General features: G+C 46.2%; 2 protein-coding genes across 2 annotated transcripts in view; one reads left to right on the top strand and one right to left on the bottom strand.

The window, feature by feature from the left end:
* LOC121709129 (mediator of RNA polymerase II transcription subunit 13-like) overlaps positions 1–12,508 on the top strand; it is a 66,338-nt gene extending 53,830 nt beyond the window's left edge. The window contains 17 exon segments of the mRNA XM_042092261.1: positions 4–55; positions 383–432; positions 435–522; positions 525–607; positions 913–1,102; positions 1,297–1,744; positions 2,548–2,767; positions 3,947–4,138; positions 5,520–5,743; positions 6,035–6,177; positions 7,467–7,625; positions 8,432–8,539; positions 8,542–8,616; positions 8,864–9,018; positions 9,525–9,689; positions 10,699–10,799; positions 11,153–12,508. Coding sequence (XP_041948195.1) covers positions 4–55; positions 383–432; positions 435–522; positions 525–607; positions 913–1,102; positions 1,297–1,744; positions 2,548–2,767; positions 3,947–4,138; positions 5,520–5,743; positions 6,035–6,177; positions 7,467–7,625; positions 8,432–8,539; positions 8,542–8,616; positions 8,864–9,018; positions 9,525–9,689; positions 10,699–10,799; positions 11,153–11,285 — 2,586 coding nt within the window. The 3' untranslated portion in view covers positions 11,286–12,508.
* A 1,059-nt stretch (positions 12,509–13,567) lies between these two features.
* On the bottom strand, positions 13,568–19,112 carry ercc6l (excision repair cross-complementation group 6-like). The gene is made up of 4 exons (XM_042091780.1): positions 18,890–19,112; positions 18,159–18,200; positions 15,956–17,687; positions 13,568–15,701 (listed from the first exon to the last, which is right to left on the bottom strand). The coding sequence occupies exons 1-4, from the start codon at positions 18,958–18,960 to the stop codon at positions 13,701–13,703; spliced, it is 3,846 nt and encodes a 1,281-aa protein (XP_041947714.1). The 5' UTR covers positions 18,961–19,112; the 3' UTR covers positions 13,568–13,700.
* Positions 19,113–20,052: the final 940 nt, after the last annotated feature.

The following is a 20,052-nucleotide window of genomic DNA, read 5'->3' as shown; positions in this document are numbered from 1 at the left end:
CAGGGTCCTCTGACCTGGCAGCAGTTCCACAAGATGGCTGGACGAGGCTCGTATGGTAAGAGATCCACAAACACACACACACACACACACACACACACACACAATGCTGTGAAAGCCTGCAACAGAGGATGTTACAATTCCTCTCCTAACTGGCTCTGCCTTGCCAGATTTTTCACTGTAAAACAAAGTGCCAGGTAGATGAAAAGCAGACTGCTCCATTTCTGGATCAGTAGGCCACTACCGCTATCTGGCTTGATTTTCGCAAAAAATCACAACTGAAAGCTCTTATTTTAATGTTTTAAGGAATATCTCCCTTTTACTCTCTCTCTCTCTCTCTCTCTCTCTCTCTCCTTCCTACTTTCTCCCTCCTTCTCCTTCACAGGCACGGATGAGTCTCCAGAGCCCTTGCCCATCCCCACGTTCCTGGGTGGGCTTACGAGTATGACTTTGTGGTGCTGTCCCCCTTCGGCCTCCCTTACTGGGAGAAGCTGCTGCTGGACCCCTTCGGCTCGCAGCGAGACGTGGCTACCTGGTGGTGTGTCCAGACACCGACGCCCTACTCAGCGGAGCCAAGAGCTTCTTCAAGGAGCTCACATCCGTCTATGAGGTGTGTACACGCTGTCTGTCTGTCTGTCTGTCTGTCTGTCTGTCTGTCTGTCTGTCTGTCTGTCTGTCCATCCATCTGTGAATTGTGTGCATACAAGTGTGTTAGTGGTTGTGGTCTGAAGTATATAAATATATTTCTATTAATATAATTAACACAGAAATATATTTCAATAGATCAAATGTATTAAGGCTTTGGCCGCTTGTTTACATCAGTGGCTGATAAAGTAAACAAGAATATTTTGACTTTTGGCCCGTGCTGTACTAACAGATGTTCTCTCCCCCCCCCCCCCCCCCCCCCCCGGTTAGTCCTGTCGTCTCGGCCAGCACCGGCCCATCTCCAAGCTCCACGCAGACGGCATCGTCAGAGTGGGAGGGGCTGCCGCTAAGAAGCTCTCAGACCAACCTGTCAGCGATTGGTTCTTGAAAGCAGCCAGTGGCAACAACGACTCCTTCGCTAAGCTCAAGCTCTTCGCTCAAGTCTGCAGGCACGACCTCGGTATGTTTTGACTGTGAGGAAGCACATCTGAATAAATCTACACAGATGGCACCAGTTCAACATCAATTACCCTGAATACTCACTCTTACAGCTACATTATGATGATGCATGTTGCTGTGTAGAAATGTTTTTGTTTTTGCTGCATGTTGTTGACTCTTTTTTTCTCTTTTCTTTTTTCCTGTTCTCTCCTGTAGCTCCATACCTCTCTGCTCAGCAATTGGATGCCTCCCTCCTCTCCCAGCCAAACCCCGCCCCCGCCGCCTCCAGCCAATCCTCAACCGCACAGTCCTCAGGCTCCACCGGCTCCCAGGGCACGACGGCGTCTGCGTCCGCGGGCGCCGTCTCCAGCAACGGTGCCCCCGGGAACAACGGCAGTGCCAACGCCGCAGGCCTGGCGTCGGGCACCGCCGGGGGTACCCCTGCCTCGTCCAACACCTCGTCGTCGTCGTCGTCGTCGTCCTCGGGCCCCCAGGGCGCCGGTGCCATGCAGTCTGCCAAATCCAGCTCCTTCGCGCCCTTCGGGAGCATGGGCGCACAGGCGGGCTCCATGAACCAGCAGACGGGCGGCCAGAACGCCGGACTCCCCGGAGACGGCACGGCCGGCGTGAACCAGACGCCAGCGCCCACGGAGCCCCCCGAGAGGTGAGGCACGTGCTGTACACAATACCTTGCTCAGGTTCACCACCCGTGTGTGTGTGTGTGTGTGAAAATCCACAGGGTTGTGATGTGGGGATTGTCACACCCTTGTCTCTCCCAAGTATGTGGAGAGATCTGCTGAACAGCACAAACAAGCAAGAGGTTAGCTAGTGGCAGTGATGTTAAAATAAATAGATTACATTCAAATAAATGAATTACAAATGTAATACATTTAAATAAATTACTCCAAACAGTTTCAGCATTGGTGATGCAGAATGACTTAAAGTCTGACCACTGACTCTCTCACAGGCTCTGGGAACCTGGACAAAGGCCAGTTAAAAATATGCATACGCTTGCCAGACCCAGGGAGCTTTTCACTGCCTTTGGATTAAATTGACATGAGTGTTAACATGACATGAGTTCATGGACTGCCTATCATTGGGTGTGCAGCAGTAAGCCTGCAGCTGATTTTACCGTGGAGTTCTGAGTTCCTGAGTTCAATAGTGTTAATATGTGTGGTAATGCAATGTTAATATGTGTGGTAATGCAATCTGTTTTTGAAAAAAGAACAGTGATGGCTTTATGAGAGACGGGAGGCACATTTTATTCTTTTCAGTCATTTTTCATAATTGGATGTTCTGTGCACAACTGCTCAATTGTATTGCTGTATTTCTTTTACTTTGTTTCTTCGTTATTCAAATCATTAAATCTGTCCTAATTAGCTCCTGTAACCATGGGATTTCTCCTCTCTCTCTCTCTCTCTCCCTCTCTCTCTCTCTTTCTCTCTCTCCCTCTCTCTCTCTCTCCAGTACCATGGAGAAGGAGAAGGTGGGTGTGCCTACGGACGGCGACTCCCACGCCATCACGTACCCGCCAGCCATCGTCATCTACATCGTCGACCCGTTCTCGTACGAGGACGCGGACGGCACGTCGGCCCACTCAAGCGTGTGGACCCTCGGCCTGCTACGCTGCTACCTGGAACTGGTGCAGCACCTGCCGCCCCACATCCGCAACTCCATCTCCGTGCAGGTGAGACTCCATCCCCTACCCCCACTCCCCTCCACACCGGTCACTCTATCATGAGTGCGGTGCAGTCTGCTTTCAGCGTTCTATTACATTAGATTCTATTGTTTTCAATACAACCCTACACACCAGCATAGAACTCTGCCACAGGTGCTGATGTACGTGGCGTAAGTGTTGGCACACTCATGTTGGCGGCTGTATACAGAGTGCTTAAAGGTCCTACCACCTATTTGTCCCAACCATTCACTAAACCAAACTGATACTACTTAGCTCAACCTTTCAGCCAGTGTTAAGTGCACAGGTAGAACCAATGCATGGTAGGACTTTCATTATTTCACCCCCCCCCCCCCCCCCCGGCATGCATGGCCTAGAACACTATTTCCAATAGAGTGCCAGGGAAGGCTGTGTAGCAGTGTTGTATGAAAGATGAGAGTAAGCAGATCTGTAGTCATGTTCTGCGCACATGACGCCCGCCCTTTCTCTGGCTCTGTCATACGGTGTCACTGTAAGGGAATAAATAGCCACCGCGTGATGTAAGCAGCATTGCTTTCGAACTGTTATGCTCACCTCTGAGCAAGCCCACCCCACAAATATATACACACACACACACACACACAGTGTGCCCTGATTACTCAGATTTGAAGTCGTGTGAAGTCTATTTCAGAGCTGTAAAAACCATTGACTTTCAAATGAAGTTGTATTTTCATTTTGTGGCGTCACACACACCAAGCCCCTGTGTGCAGGAAACTGCCTCTGCTCTAGTAGCTATCTTGCACCTGTGAACTCACACTCCAAATATAACTGCATTAAGATCAGACAAAAAAGGAAGTGTCAGTTGTGGTTTTCTAAGCACACTAGCATGACCTGTTTTGCTCACTTAATTTGATTAAAAATCTTGTTTCACTTTGTCACGTGTCTTCATGTGTTCTTAGACAGGGCTGGTCTTAACTCGAATAAGTTTACCTCATTGGTCTAAGTTGTATTTGGTGTTACCTCATTGGTCTAAGTTGTATTTGGTGTTACCTCATTGGTCTAAGTTGTATTTGGTGTTATCGCATTGGTGTATATTGTATTTGGTGTGTGTTGGTATGTTAGCATTTGTTTGTGTGTTGGCATGTGTTTTTTTTGTTGCACTTTTAGAATTTAATGTTTAATGTGATTTTGTGTGTGTGTGTGTGTGTTCAGATCATCCCATGTCAGTACCTGCTGCAGCCTGTGCGGAGCGAGGAGCGCCACATCTATGCCCAGCACCTCAAGTCCCTGGCCTTCTCAGTCTTCTCCCAGTGCCGGCGGCCGCTGCCCGCCTCCACCAACGTCAAGTCACTGACGGGCTTCGGCCCGGGCCTGGCCCTGGACACTGCCCTCAAGAGCCCAGAGGTACCGCAGACCGATTCTACTGAAGCCCGATTTATGCAAACTTTTCATACGAAAACACATTTGTCCGTTTGGCCGTGTCTGTTAGCTTTCAACATGCAGAAGAACATAATGAACACAGATTACAGACTGAAGGCTCAGTCCGTATCCATTTTCTGTCTTAAGTACAAATGATTCCCTGCTGACCCCCCACCTCCACAACCTCCACCCACCAAAAAAACATTTCCAAAACTAATTCCCTCAACACTGAGTCACTGACATATTATTCTTGCCAAATCACACACAGGTCAGTGGAGTAAAAAAAAAACCCAGCACCCTTGTAAACTCTTTAAGAATGAAACATCTCACACCCACAAGCCTGACTCCAAGAGTACACCCTGTCCACACAATGTTCTCCCTAAACAGTGAAAGCCTCAACTGCGCTAATTTGGTTTCACATAACGTTCTTAACCGTGAATGCCACACATGACAGTTGGTTTATGTCTGTGAAGTGGTTTATTTGGTGTAAAAATGCGCTCTAAAAAAGGCAGCCCCACAGCCCAGGATTCCGTGTTAAGCAAGTGAAACTAGTAGACAGAAAGCACTGTGGGAAAACAAGCTATGCTTGTGCAACACTCCGCACGCACACACACACACACACACACACACACACACACACACACACACACACACACAATCTCTCTCTTTTTTTCTTTCTTTTTCTTTTTTTCTCTCTCTTTCTTTCTTTCTCTTTCTTTCTCTTTCTTTCTCTCTCTCTCTCTCTCTCTCTCTCTCTCTCTCTCTCTCCCACACACTCACTGTCTCTCCCACACACTCACTGTCTCTTAACACACACACACACACGCACACCATCACCACTCCCAGAATCACTCTCTTTAGCCTTTTTTCCCCCCCGAGCCTTTGTGCAGTGCATTCTTCTCTGAGGGGGTGGTGTAGTAGTAGTTGTTGGGGTAGAGCAATGAGTTGTGGAGATTGTTACACTAACCTCTCCGCACCTGGAAAGCGACCAAGGCGGCCTCAGAGCGCCGAGCTCGCGCGCGCTTCCTTTCCGTTATCTGCTTGGGTGGCTGGCTGGCGCGGGCCCTCGCTAATGGGATCGGGCCCGCATAGTCTGGCACCCCGCTCTACTCCCAGGGCTCATCCGCCGAATAACTCCCACAATCCAATTTGCTCCAACCCCCTACAGTCTCCTGTGTTCTAGCCTGCCCCGCTTATTTGATAAATGAATACGAATGAATGCCTTGCAGGGCTCTTTGACTTAAATGCTCACACTCCTAGAGACCAGCCCAGACCTCCAGCAGTTGATATGTGGTTACAGTTGTTGTGTTTATGTTGAGGTTGGGCTTGACCTTTGTCCTCTTTGACCCCTTCCCTCCTGCGGCAGAGGCCAGAGTGCTTGCGGCTGTACACGCCGCCGTTCATCCTGGCGCCAGTGAAGGACAAACAGACGGAGCTGGGCGAGACGTTCGGTGAGGCCTCGCAGAAGTACAACGTGCTCTTCGTGGGCTACTGCCTGTCCCATGACCAGCGCTGGCTGCTTGCCACTTGCACCGACCAGTTCGGAGAGCTGCTGGAGACGTGCATCATCAGCATCGACGTGCCCAACAGGTGAAATGTGTGCGCGCGCCGACACAGACACAGACACACACACACACACACACACACACACCTCTTAATCACAGACTTAATCTCATTAGACACTCTAGTTCTGGTTCTCATTATAGACAGTCTGGTTTCATACATTCATAATATGGACACAAATTCAGGATGTGTCTGTGTTTGAGATATAGACATTGTAAACTGCTGTTGTGTTTTTGACTCTGTTATAGCCATTATGAGCTGCTGGTGATGTATTGTAAATTGACTTGTAATTGATATGTTGCTTGTGTGTGTTTTTAGGGCGAGGAGGAAAAAAGGCTCTGCCCGAAGAGTGGGCCTGCAAAAGCTGTGGGATTGGTGCTTGGGTTTGGTGCAGATGACATCAGTGCCCTGGAGAGTCGTGATTGGCCGCCTCGGGCGGATAGGACACGGCGAGTTAAGAGGTGAGCAGACACACCCACTGTGCGGCGATGCTCGTTATGCCACTCTCGCTCTCTCAAGTACGCCTCTGCTGGAGAAGGCGAGTAGAGCGTGTGTGTGTGTATGTGTGTGTGTGAGGTGTGTGTGTGTGTGTGTGTGTGTGTGTGTGTGTTTGTGAGGTGTGTGTGTGTTTGTGAGGTGTGTGTGTGTGTGTGTGTGTGTGTGTGTTTGTGAGGTGTGTGTGTGTGTGCACTTCTAGTGCATTTCTCCCGTTTTTTTGCATCTTTACTGTGACTCACACAGGACTGGAAATGGCGTGTTCCGTCTTTTTTTTCCTCCTGGCCCCGCCTACGAGATCTCCCAAGCCACTGACGCGTCAATAATACAGCGACAAAACATTACCTCGGCGTAATAACATAATTCTCCCCCAGTGAGGCAGGCAGGCAGGCAGGCAGGCATCACTCGACTACTCGCTACTGCACTCCCACTGATGGAGTTGTTTGTGTCGTTTCGTGATCTGTTCTGTTTGGCACCACGCAGTAATCGCATGTTTTGGGCCCGCGCCGAGGCTGGCTGGGGGAACGCGGCGTCTTCGTCTGTGATGTAGACGGGTTATTTACTCGACTATTATCCCGCGAGCGCAGCTTTGTTTGGCTCTGTGTTTTTCCATGGCCTGCCAGAGCTTGTCATGTGAACCGTTTAGAAACCAATACAGAGATAATGGTCTCTTTGACATGTGTAGCCATTTTGGAGAAAAACAAGTTATGTAGCAATTACTGGCTTCATACTTTTGGAGTTTGGCTACTCTGATCAGTCTCATTTATTGGCACTACAGCCATCCTTCTTTTGCCCCTCATGTTTTTAATTTACCAAGCCTGTAGCTAGTGAGTTGAAGCTATGCACGGTGGTCTACTGCTTGACGCTGCCTGTTGTATTAATCCCATCCTTCTCCCCTTTCCCTCTTCCCTCTCTCCTCTTGCCCTCCGTTCCCCATCACCTTTACCCTGTAACTCTTCTGTTCCCTGCACCCCCTCCCCATTCTCTTCCCTCCTATACCCTCACCACCCCCTCCTCCTTTCTCTCTCTTACTCTCTCGTGCTTCCTGCCCCCCCCCTCTCCCCTGTTCCTCTCTCTTTTTCTCTTTTCTGCACTCTCACTATCTCTCCCTTCTCTCTCTCTCTCTGTCATTCTCTCTCCCCTCCCCTCCTCTGCTCTCTCTCTCTCTCTCTCTCTCTCTCTCTCTCTCTCTCTCTCTCTCTCTCTCTCTCTCTCTCTCTCTCTCTCTCTCTCTCTCTCTCTCTCTCTCTCCTCAACTGGAGTATTCTGCTAAGCAGAAGGAATCTGCAGTCTCTAAGCCGCCGGCTGAAGGACATGTGCAGGATGTGTGGCATCTCTGCCGCCGACACACCCAGCATCCTCAGCGCCTGCCTCGTTGCCTTGGAGCCCCAGGGCTCTTTTGTCATCATGCCAGGTAATACAGCTTTCCCTGTGTGTGCGTGTGTGTGTGTGTGTTGAAATGCCAGTGTTTGTGTCCGTGTGAGTGATGGATGGCAGCAGCATATCATAATGCATGTAACTGCTGTCCCTATCAGATCCACTGCAGCCAGACCAGTGTTGAGGCCAGCCATAAAACACCTTTTCAGGACCACATTGATTTTTCAGATGATGGGATGCTGTTGAAGATCAATGGGTTTATTTTGAGAAGTGATGAAAAGTTGTCAGACTGTGTGTGTGTGTGCACGCGTGCGTGCGTACATGCGCGTGTGTGTGTGTGTGTGTGTGTGTGAGAAAGCGAGAGTGTCTGTGTTTGTCCATGCGGGCGTGCGTACTTTCCTACCATTCAGATAAAGCAGATTTTTCTTTAGTTGTGGGAACTCATTTGTACATAGGTGCAACAACGGGTCGATGAGGCCAGGGCTCCCAGGGCTCCAGCCCACAGATTTATTTTTCAAACGGACATTTAGACAGTAACGGTCCACGGACACCATGCGTAGTTGACAGGAATGTGGAGGAGATACAGAGGCCCTGTGACCCTGACTGCCTCATGATTAACAGGTCGGATTCGGAGAGGTTGGAATTGTCCATGGTAATAGCATGATACTAACGCAGGTGTAATAAAAAAAAACTTTTAGCTATTTGTATTTCTTTGTTAATGCTTTGGTGGTTTAGAAATTAAGTCAATGAAGTTGCTGTTTTAGCTATAGCAGATTAGACAATGTGCTTGTAGGGCATCCCTAACCAAAAATCTCTCTCTCTCCCTCCCCCTGCGCCTTTCAGACTCGGTGTCAACGGGTTCGGTGTTTGGCCGCAGCACCACCCTGAACATGCAGACGTCCCAGCTGAGCACCCCTCAGGACACGTCCTGCACGCACATCCTGGTGTTCCCACCTCTGCCTTCGTCCAGGTGGCCACCTCCAACTACACCACTGAGAACATCGACATTGCCTTCAACCCCATCAACGGTGAGGCCACTCGCCTCTACCCAACCTACCCCTCTCCCTGTGTCTTAAGTTCTCACCTTTAGAGGGTTCTTCTAGAAGATTCTTTATTCATTATAGACCTCAGTTTCTAGCCTTCCTAGAAGGTTCTTCTTTCTAGAACCTTCTCTCTAGGTTTTTCCCGGAAGTTTCTTTATTCGCTGCAGCCTTCGCCTAACCTAAACTCTCGCCTCTTCCTCTTGTCTTTCTTTCTGAAACATGGTTTCCTCAGATGGATCAGACGCAATAGGTGGCATCTTTGACCTCCTGGAGCAGGAGAATGAAATGGTGGACCCCGACATCATCAACATCCTCCCAGCCTCCCCCACCACCTCGCCGGTGCACTCGCCAGGATCTCATTACCACCACGGAGGAGACGGCAGCAAGGTAGGCCCACTGCACTATGCTACATGGATGAAGTCTTGGGCTTATATTCATTAAGTGGCCATACCGTGCATGTGAAGTTTTTCCACTCATGATGAATACATCAATTAATTGAAATAATGATACATGTTTTTGGCCATATGGACATAGTTAACATGATTCCTATAGTCATCAATAAAATCATGGATGGTAAGAAATGAATCACAAAGTTCAACAGGATTTCTCAGATGGACAGGATATGCTACGTAATCCAAAATTCCAGGGCATTATAACTCTCTGGGCAGATGATGGAAGATCTCTTTTGGCCTTAGAACTCCTAAATTCAGTGCTAAAGAATGTTATGAGGCAAGAATAATGAATGATAGTGATGTCTGCCATTGTAGATTTATGACAACCATGCGACTGTGCAGACATTGTTATTGCAACAGCATAAAGTGTTTTTCCCCCTCAATGCGAGCTGCTTTATTGTGCCAGTGTTTTGATCCATTTCTTCCTGCATCTTCTTCTAGGGCCAGAGCACCGATCGCATGGAGTCTCATGAGGAGACCCCCAACATCCTCCAGCAGCCCCTGGCTCTCGGCTACTTCGTGTCCACGGCTAAAGCGGGCCCACTGCCCGACTGGTTTTGGTCGGCCTGCCCGCAAGCCCAGAACCAGTGCCCTCTCTTTCTCAAGGTGAGCCCCCCCGCAACTCTGGTGCCCAGTGGTTTGCACCTCTCCAGTATTTCAGCTGCCATTAGGTTTATGTCAGCCAGGGCGGACACAACATTTCTGACAGATACAAGGCCTAAATCAAAAGGTGTAGGTTGATGAATTTTAAAAATATATGCAGTGATAAAATATTAAATGGAAAACGTTACTGTATAATAGAATCCATCTTGTGATCTCCAGTAGCATGTGAGTTTGGGCATTATTTTAGAGCAGCAGTGTGAGCTTTGTTAGGGGGATGTTTATTAAAGGCAGACTCTGGAGTCCCCTGGTGTCCCCTGGTCTCACAGCGCACACTGTGCCTAAAGTGATTTGTCTGGGTGCAGTCAGTGACGGACCTTGTGTTTATTGGGCCAGTTTCCGTGACAACTTCTCATCATACCTGTCCCGACTCACGTGACTTCATGCATTATTGAACAGGCCGCCCGGTAGGGGAGGACTTAAATAATTTAGCTTTGCTCTCTGATTGGCTCCAATGTACAGTCTGGAGAGGAAGGAGACTCCGATTGTGATGGCATGTGGCGAGAAGCGCTGGCCCCCGTGTTATGAGTCAGATTGGCGCATGAGGATCCCAGGGTCCTTTGCTGAAGTGCCTAGCCCTGCATATAACCCCACTGCCTGCCAGTCCGCGTCTTCAGATTTACAGCTGGTCTGGTTACACTTAGCCACAAATCTCTAGTGATGTGTTCTTGGCCCGTTTGAAGGAGACGGGTTGCATTTTGCCCATCAACTCCTTTGGCAAGCATGTGGTTTGGAATATTGAACCTGGGAATTGTTTCAAGTATCTCATCACTGCACTATTTCCTTTTGACTGGATCACATGATGGATGTTATCTTTATCCCTTTTTTTTTTTTTTTTTTAACTAGTTGATACATTTGTGGCAATGCTGTTGGTGTGGTTTGGTTGTACACCAGTGGGGTGCTGTTGGGAAGTGTTTTTGAGAAAATGAAAAACATTTCCTCTCTTTCTCCCCAGGCCTCTCTACATATTCATGTATCCTCAGTGCAGTCAGACGAGCTGCTCCACAGCAAACACTCTCACCCTCTCGACTCCAATCAGACCTCAGACGTACTCAGGTAACCACATACTACCTACACACCACATGCTGCCTTGTTGACATGAAGACTGTCTGTTTCCTGTTTTACATTTGGTAACTTAGTCACTCATTTAAAACACAAAAACAAAAAAAACAATTAAAGACTTAAAAAGGCAACAATTGGTTAATTTCTAAGGAACTACACCTGATGTGTTAAGGTTTATACTATTTATGTATTATTTAATTATGTATGTCAATACATCTTTTTGTTCTTGTCTAGATAATTGTATCTATATGTAAATATGTATGCCACAACCAGTTACCTTACATTGATTTGTGAAAAGTGATTTGTCCTCATAATAACGTTCATAATCCCTGTTTTCCCCATCTCAGATTTGTGCTGGAGCAGTACAATGCCCTGTCCTGGCTGACCTGTGACCCTGCCACACAGGACCGCCGCTCCTGTCTGCCTATCCACTTTGTGGTGCTCAACCAGATGTACAACTTCATCATGAACTTGTTGTGAAGCGTTACAAAGGCTGTGAAACAGCCGAGCAGGATTGTTTTTTTTTTTTTTGTTTGTTTTGTTTTTTTTAACCAGTTGGGAACCATCAGTGGAGGGGGGTGGGAGGGTATGGAGATGCACCCTGAAGAGGAGATGTAGCGTGTGCAGGTGCAGATGTGCTCTGGATTTTTCTATAATCGAAGATGATGGCTCAGGAGATGTGAACAAGAACGAGGGTTCCTGTTTGCTGGCTGTGACCCAGGATTATGCCTGCGGAGCAGCCTCCCCCTTTTGATGTCAAGGACACTCTTATGTAAAGAAAAAAACAAAATGCTCTCAGCAAGAGGGAAAGAAGGAGTCAGCGGGAAAACGGAAAGATGTGGTTTTGGGAGTAAAGAAGCTCGGCCACAAGACACGAGATGAAGAACAACAGTGTGATTTTCTGCCGTTGGTGTGTTCATCATTGTAATCTGACCTGTTTTTAAAGACTCCCTGCAATGAATGGAAATGAAATTGATTGTTGGTGATGGTGATGCTAGCAACACTGAGCATATTCATCACGGCTACCCGCAGGTGCTTTGACATCAGAATCAGCCGGTTCGTGTCGGAAATGTGTCTGTAAATTATTGGAAGCAAAGGGACATTTCAATCTAAAAGGAAACCATGGGTTTTCAACTCCCTGAAGTTCCCTGTTTGAATACCTGCATTGTTCTTATTTATTGTTTCTAAATGTATAATTTGTTTTATTTCTTAACTTCTTTTATATATGAAATGTTCTAGAAGGTTTATATTGCCTTCCTGCTTTAAAGCAATTGGTCTAAAATGCGTTATTGTCTTAATTAAAAAAAATTACAAACACACAAAAACAACAAAAAATATAATGAAGTTCCAGTAGGTTGCTTTTAGAATATTATTTTTTGTAAGGGAGACAGAATATTTGTATTGTCACATTGTACAGAAGAAATAGGTTGGGGTTGGGTGGGGAAAATACGTCCATGCCTCGGTGTGAGAGCTGGGGGGTGTGGGGCAAGGAGGCTGAATTGCAGCTAAGCTGTTGCTGAGGAGGGCATGTACAGCAATGATTTCACTGTGTTAAAAATAAAGAGGTACATTGTCGTATATAGTATTTTATACAACACATTTAGACCCAGAAAAAATGGCAATATATAAATAATTATATTTGAATTTCGTGCCAGACATGGGTGGTGCGGCTTCTGTTTTAGGAATAAAGTGCGTCAACTCGATTGAACCCTGTGCTTGTTTTTCTTGGGACGGGCAAGTGGGTTTGGAGTTCTCCCTTCCAGCTGATGCCAGATCTCTCTCAGCTATGATGGATGGATGGAGAGGTTGAGCTGTACGGAAAGTGAGCGTGGCCTACAGATTCTGTGTTTTAATGGTCAACTTCACCTGCCTGCCCTGATGGACTGATCACCTACTGCCCACACTTGTTAAAGGAATGGCAGCAAACTTGAAGACAAGTCTTTATATTGCTTTACTGCAAAAAATCCATGAGCGTTGTAAATAAACTTTGGAGCCAGATTATGAGTGCTTGCAGAATATATGCAGTGTTTGTGCACAGAGAAAGATCAACTATGGTCTATCTTATACAGGTTTATTCTGAACAGTTGAAAGTTGAAATAAGCCTCTGACTCCTCATACCATTTGCTCACATTGAGAACATTGAATTGTAAGAGTATGTTCTAAGATGCTTTTTGGCTCGTTAGCAAAATGTAAAGTTACACTACCCTTCACCAAGGACTGACAAAAGCTGATTACATATAGGCTTATATGTAAGCAATATAATAAGGAGAATCTCAATGCAAACTACAGATGTGCGATTATATTGACAGCTCATAGGAATGTGCTATTTTACTGCTCTGGATGATTGTCACTGATGAGAAATCTGATAGCTACTTGGCTGTAAATCGTAAATACAACGAATGAATGAAAAATAAACGTAGGGCTGCATAGTTCAGATATTCACATCTCAGTGAGCAAAGGCACTTAAGTATCAATTCATAGTATAATGCTTTAAATATGAATTGTCATGAATCATCTTATACATGTACTCAAGTCTATTTCATACAGCTAATTGATGTGTAAACAATTATTTTTGTTGTGTAATCTTTTGCCGCCACAATCCCCCCTCATTTCCCCCCCCCTAAGTTAAGTAAGGTTTCAGTTATCTTAGCCCTAACAATGAGTAAGTCACCCAAGAACTTTGTTTGAAATGAGTCACTTTTAGAAAATTCCACTCCTCTATTCTGACCCATCTGAACTGCATATAACCTTAACACATGCTATCAATGCAAAACAAGTTATTTATTAAGAACAAATAATGAAAATTGAACAAGTTTTCAAACAGTACAGTACACATTGGATGTAGACATTTAGGATGGTAGTGGTATTTTTCACCTGCTCTAATGATCATACAAATCACCCTGACTGATCTAGGGTGCAGAACATGTCATTCTCTTGATCACTGTCAGCTATCTCTTCACTCGACTCATCTTCGTCCATGAGTATGTCCTCAAATTTCTCCATCAGATTATCTACAAGAGACCGCCTTGATGCAACCGATGAGACTGAGCGATCTCCAACTCCTGACACAGACATAAGACTACTGGTGAAATGAAAATTCTCTCTCTCGTCATCATTGTCATCATCATCATCGACATCCCCACTATCTCCCTCTTCCCCCTCCTCTTCCTCACTGCTGTAGGAGACGAAGGCTCTCTTTTTCTTAGTAATAATGACACTGTCTTCATTGTCATGTATCAGCTGGTCCTCCATGAGGGCAGACATGTTGACGTTGTCATCCCCAGAGATGATCCCATTAGAGTCAGTCAGCCTGGAATTTCCCGGGGTGGAGGATGTGTAACTGGCTGTTTTTGAAGATTGCCTGTCCATACTTTCCCCCTCCTCTTCCTCCTCCTCGCTGCTGTACGTCAGAAAGACACTTTTGTTCTCGCCTGAGCTGATGTCAGCTTCCTCCTGGCTTTCCAGCTTGTCTTCGCCAGGTTCAGACGTGTCTGGTCCGTTACTCGTCTCATCCAAGCGGGAATTTCCTCGCGAAGAGACACTGTCTGCTTTTGACCTCTCCCCTTCTTCCTCGTCATCTCCCTCCTCGTCGCTGCTGAGGATGACAAAACCCCTTTTCTTGTTTGTAACAATGTCATCTTCCTCATCACTTAACAGCTGGTATTCCACGCCACCTGATCCATCAGGCTTGTCATTCATGTCAGACAGCCTGGATTTTCCCAGCGATGAGAGATTTCCTGTTTCGTCTGCTCTGACAGACCCCTCATCTTCTCCATCATTATCTCCCTCATCATCACTGGAATTGATAACAAAGGCTTTTTTCCTCCTTGTAACAACATGGTCCTCCTCCTCACCCATCAGCTGGTCTTCCTCCATGTACTCAGTAAACATGACCGCCTCATCATTGACTGTGATGATGTCTCTTTCCTGCTCACGGTATGCAAGAGAGGCTCTCTTGCTCTCTGCAAAACTGACATTCTCCTCATCCTCAACAACCAGGTGGTTTTCTGTGAAATCAGTGGACATATTCGCTTCATCATTCACAGACGTTATGGTATCGCCTTTAGCCAAGCTGGAATTTCCTTCAAAGGACTTGTTTATTACTAAGGACTTTCTTCCACCAGCCCCATAGTCTTCCTCAACGCCATTAGTATAAGAGTTCTGTTCCTGCTTGATAACCACATGGTTTTTTATTTGTCCAGTGGACACATTTGTCTCGTCATCATCCAAACATATGACGTCATTGTCATAACCCATTGTGGAGTTTCTCTTGAGTGACTCCATCTCCTCTGTTTGTGAGGAATCCAGTTCAAGCTCGACTTCATTTGCAACAGGGAGGTCAGGGTATTCAGTAGGTTCATCCAAAACAATGACTGGTTCTTCGTCTGTGAACTCAGAGGCTGTGACCTCTTCTTTAACAGACTGAAACGTGGGGGACTGATCCAGATCCTCGTATCTTTGTTTGCCAGAGTCCTGACGTCCTCTCCTGACGGACTGCTGCAGGGACCTCGGCTCAGTGTGCTGCAGCTCAAAGTCCTTCAGGTCCTTTTGGATCTGAGACTCGACCTTCATCAGATTCTCAGCGGTCAGCACTCGCTTCTCAATGTACTCGTGAGCCTCGTTGTCCTCCACATCATCCTCGGTTGGCTGTACACAGAACAGGAGGTCGTGGTGGGAGACGCCGAACATGTTTTTGGTGTACAGGTAGGCGATGTGCTCCATCAGGTCGGGGTCTGCGCTCTGCTGCTTGGAGTGAAGCTCCTCCAGCTGCAGCTGGGTGGTGGATGTGCGAGTGTCCTCAAGTTTGAAGAGTTCCTTCAGGTCCTGCTTGGTGAAGTAACGGAAGGGGTTCTTGTTGTCTCCTGTAGTCTGTCGGATCAAGGAGTCTTTGAAGACCTGAAGACACACAGGAGAAGTAATTTACGAATACAAATATGAATAACTAATTAGTTATTAGCATCTGTTACATCTCAGGTTGCTTTTCATGTAGATAATGTACATTTGCTATGTTAAGCACCACGCATGATGTACTTAATTGACTTAATTTGTCATCATTTGAGCAATGGGCTTACTTGCATATAGCAATTATGCAAACAAAACAGAAGACACAACTTTATGTAGCAAATGCCTGCACACACAAACCATCTCACCTGTCGGCGGTAGATCTTCTCTTCCACGGTGCCACAGGTGATGAGTCTGTACACAATGACATTACGCATTTGTCCAATCCTGTAGGCACGGTCCACAGCCTGGGAATCAGTGGCAGGGTTCCAACTGGGGTCAAAGATCACCACGCGGTTGGCGCTTGTTAGAGTGAGTCCGACGCCACCCACTTGTGTAGTCAAGAGGAAGACTGAGATGCTCGGGTCATTCTGAAAGCGTCCAATGCGCTTCTCTCTCTCAGAGAGATCGGTCACCGTGCCATCTATTCTCACTATCTTGAACCCTCTGTTTTTCAAAATGCGCTGTATGATGTTCAGCATCTTAACAGACCGGGAGAACACTAATGTGCGGTTCCCTTCTTCCCTGAGGCGCTCTAGTAACTCAATGAGGAACCCCAGCTTGCCTGACTCAGAGATCAGGGTCTCATCTGAGACGCGATCGATACTGCTGGCTCCGCTGCTGTTCTCGATGTCAGGCAAAGCATGGTCTTGTCCGCCCAGCAGACCGAGTTCACTTGCGGCTTTGTCTGAGAGAAGCCTTGGATGATCACAGAGCTTCTTGATTATGGTCAGCTCAGCCAGGGGGCTGCGTGTAGCCATCAGCACCTCCTTAATGTGATCCAGAGAGATAAACATCCTGTAGATTTGCTCTTGAACTGGACTCAGGTACGTCCACACAATCAGGTCATTTTTCTCGGGGAGCGAAGGCACCTCTAAGCCTCCATCGCCCGTAGGTGTCGGCTGGTCGTCTACCTCTGAAGATTTTTGATCATCGTTGTCGTTCTTCATTACCTCTGCTTTGGTTCTCCGCATGAAGTAAGGGCTGATGATCTCCATGAGGTTCTCAGACATCTTGAAACCGAGCACCTTTTCGCCAGGGGTGGCATCTTTCTCACGTGCCCGAGTAATGGGATTTTCATATTGCGTCTTGAAGGTTTTATACGTTCCCAGGAGTGACCCCTGGCAGGCGAAGTCAAACAGCGCCCACATCTCTCGCAGATTGTTCTGCACAGGTGTTCCAGTTAGCAGCACGCGATTCTTGGCTAGGACGGCATTCACGCTTTTGGCCGTTTTTGTCGATGTGGTTTTGATCTTGTGTGCCTCATCAAGGATGACATAGTCCCAGAAAAACTCACTCCCATCAATGGAGCTCAAGAGCTCCCAGTTGTTCATCACCATCTGATAGGAGGTGATGAGAACGCCACCTTTGACTTGGACCTTTCTCAGATTCTTGCTGCGGATGGCTTTGCTTGTTCCATGGAACTCTCTCACCCTCATCCCTGGCACCCATTTCTGGAACTCCCGCACCCAGTTGGTGATGAGTGTGGTTGGCATCACCAGCAGGCAGTTCTGCAGCAGCTCAGAGTCATACATGCCACACAGGAAGGAGATCACCTGGATAGTTTTGCCCAAACCCATGTCGTCCGCCAGAACTCCACCCGTCTTTCCATCCCTATGGAGACCATATAAGAAGGCCACTCCTTGTTTCTGGTGATCATATAGATTATCATAAATCCTTTTGTTTAGCATCAAGCCACTGTTGTTGACTTCTATGAACTCATCATCGTCATCTGAGGACTGCGCATCCATCTGATTGATGAACTCCTGCAGCTTCTGTATTCGGCCCTTAATCTTCTCATCTGGGTAGTGTTTGTAGGCCTCTTTCAAAATCTCCAGGGATTTTGTAGGGTTTCCCTGCTTAAAAGTCTCTTTTGCTTTCCTGAGGTAAACAAAAAATTAAATAAATTAAAAATTACGCATCTGCATCTGTAAATACACATCTGTAATATTTTGCTCTGAATAATAACTAAAACTGCTTGTCCACTAGCATGAAAATATTTATTCGATGTCATGTTATTTCCCACCTACTTTGCACACAAATGGGCTTTTCAGCCTGTCTCCATAATGTAGACAGTCAGTCAGCCACTCATCAGTGACAAACTTCTAATTGATAGGTCAGATTCATAAAAATACCTTAAAGTGACTATTGAGCATAATATGTTAATTGGTTGATGCATCGCCACAGTTGGTAATGTTGATGGCCCACCCACTAATCAAATTGTGCTTTTGAGCAGGACTAGACATGTCTAGATAAATAACAGAGGTGGAGAAATAAGTGCTACACAGCTCATTTACCAGAAAAAAGGATGAACAATCTTAAAAACTTTGAAAACACTTTTATATACTGTACCTGGTGTATGTGTCAAGATCCACTGTGGCAATGGACATGGACCTGAAAAATGGGCATAACATGTTTAGTGTCAAAAGCTTGCCCGCCTAAATTAAAACATCTTATTTGGTTAACCCATTTTTTTTTAATTATACATGATGCATCCCAGCACAGGGTATATGATTTTTTTTTTCTATCACCAGTAATTATAAGGTTAACTGGATCTGTTAGGCTACTTAATTCTACCACGTAGGCTAACTGTCAACCAAACATCGCAGATTAAGTTTGCATTAGCAATAACAACGTCACACATGTGGCTGTTTCACATGTATTCCCGATGATGTTCACCGGAGGGACGAATTCTGACATACCAGACAGTAGACCATCGTTGCTGCAAGTCATGAAACTGAGTTCCAACACTTCACCAGACTTTTGTAGGCTATTGTTTACCATTAAAGTGATCGGAATGGACTCAATAATAGCTATCTTACAATTATGGGAACTCCACATCACACCAGAGGTAGAAAGGCTACGTCAAAGATAGGCCTAGCACTTGTCTAGCAGGAATGAAATGCTAGCAATGTAACGTTATCCAGCAGCTCGCCTAACCTGCATCTCACAGTTAGCTAACGTCGACTAGTTTTAATCAACTGTACATCAGAGTGTTAGGTGTTAGTGTTAGGCCTACATCTTGCCGAGCGAGTTCACCGTGATGCAACTAACGTTAGAACCCGGTACAAAGACAGACTTACTTCGAGAACTTATTTGAAATGTCCTGAAGAACATCTACTTCAGATCTTCTGTCCTCCGGAGAATCATCCATATTTACAGCTGCCTTAAAACTCGACCAGCTTGCAAAACACCGTAAAGGTTAAGATAGAGTACAGAAAACTCGCACACATACAAAAGCAAATTCGTACTGCAACACTTTGTTTGAAAAATGGGTGTAAAACCACCGCCAATTCGACAACCAATCAGAGTATTGGATTGACATGCGTATATCCGGTGTGGGTGTTTGACACTTTGTAGGCTTAATGTGTTTCTTAAACAAACGAAACAAAAGGACCAGGATGTATGTGGCGACATAGCTTCTTCTTAAGTGTTATGATATGCATAATGTGCATGGGTCGAAAAGTGAGAATTGTTAGGGAATTTCAAGAATCCATTTAGAGACTTCGGACTCTGCTACAACTCCTCTGCTACTACAATTCCCTCTTCCGCCTTCGGATAGGCTAAAGTCCAGTCACAGTGCCACCTGTGAGCATGGAATTTTAAATTCAGCCTTGAACATTACAGTTTTTTCTCAGTCGCTTTGGTGCTTTTCTCAGATCAGAATGAAAATTCTCATAACTATTAGTTCAACCTCCACAATTTAGTCATTTTGTGCACATCATAGCAGCAATTTCTCCTTCCTCTGAACAAATTGCAAATGCTTTTGAACATGTAGGCTATCAGTTGCTTTGTCATGTCAGTCGAAATGAACTAGGCTACTTATGGATGCTGAATAGTCGTTCCCAATAAAACTAATAGTCTTCATTTCATTGCTTGAGTCAATACAAAATTGGTGAACTTATCAAATTCTGTCACAATGCTGTAGAATTGTATAAGTATATACTCTTTTGATCCCGTGAGGGAAATTTGGTCTCTGTATTTATCCCAATCCGTGAATTAGTGAAACACTCAGCTCAGCACACAGTAACACACAGTGAGGTGAAGCACAAACTAATCCCGGCCGGCGCAGTGAGCTGCCTCAACAACAGCGGTGCTCGGGGAGCAGTGAGGGGTTAGGTGCTTTCCTCAAGGGCACTTCAGCCGTGCCTACTGGTCGGGGTTACAAGTCCGAAGCGCTAACCAGTAGGCCACGGCTGCCCCAATTGCAACAGTAAAACTGTGAAACCTACATATTCAGTGTCTT

The sequence above is a fragment of the Alosa sapidissima genome, chromosome 5 (genome assembly GCF_018492685.1).
Source record: "Alosa sapidissima isolate fAloSap1 chromosome 5, fAloSap1.pri, whole genome shotgun sequence".
NCBI lineage: Eukaryota > Metazoa > Chordata > Actinopteri > Clupeiformes > Clupeidae > Alosa > Alosa sapidissima.
Note: the sequence above shows the minus strand (reverse complement) of the source record. Positions and strands in the feature narration are given on the sequence as shown.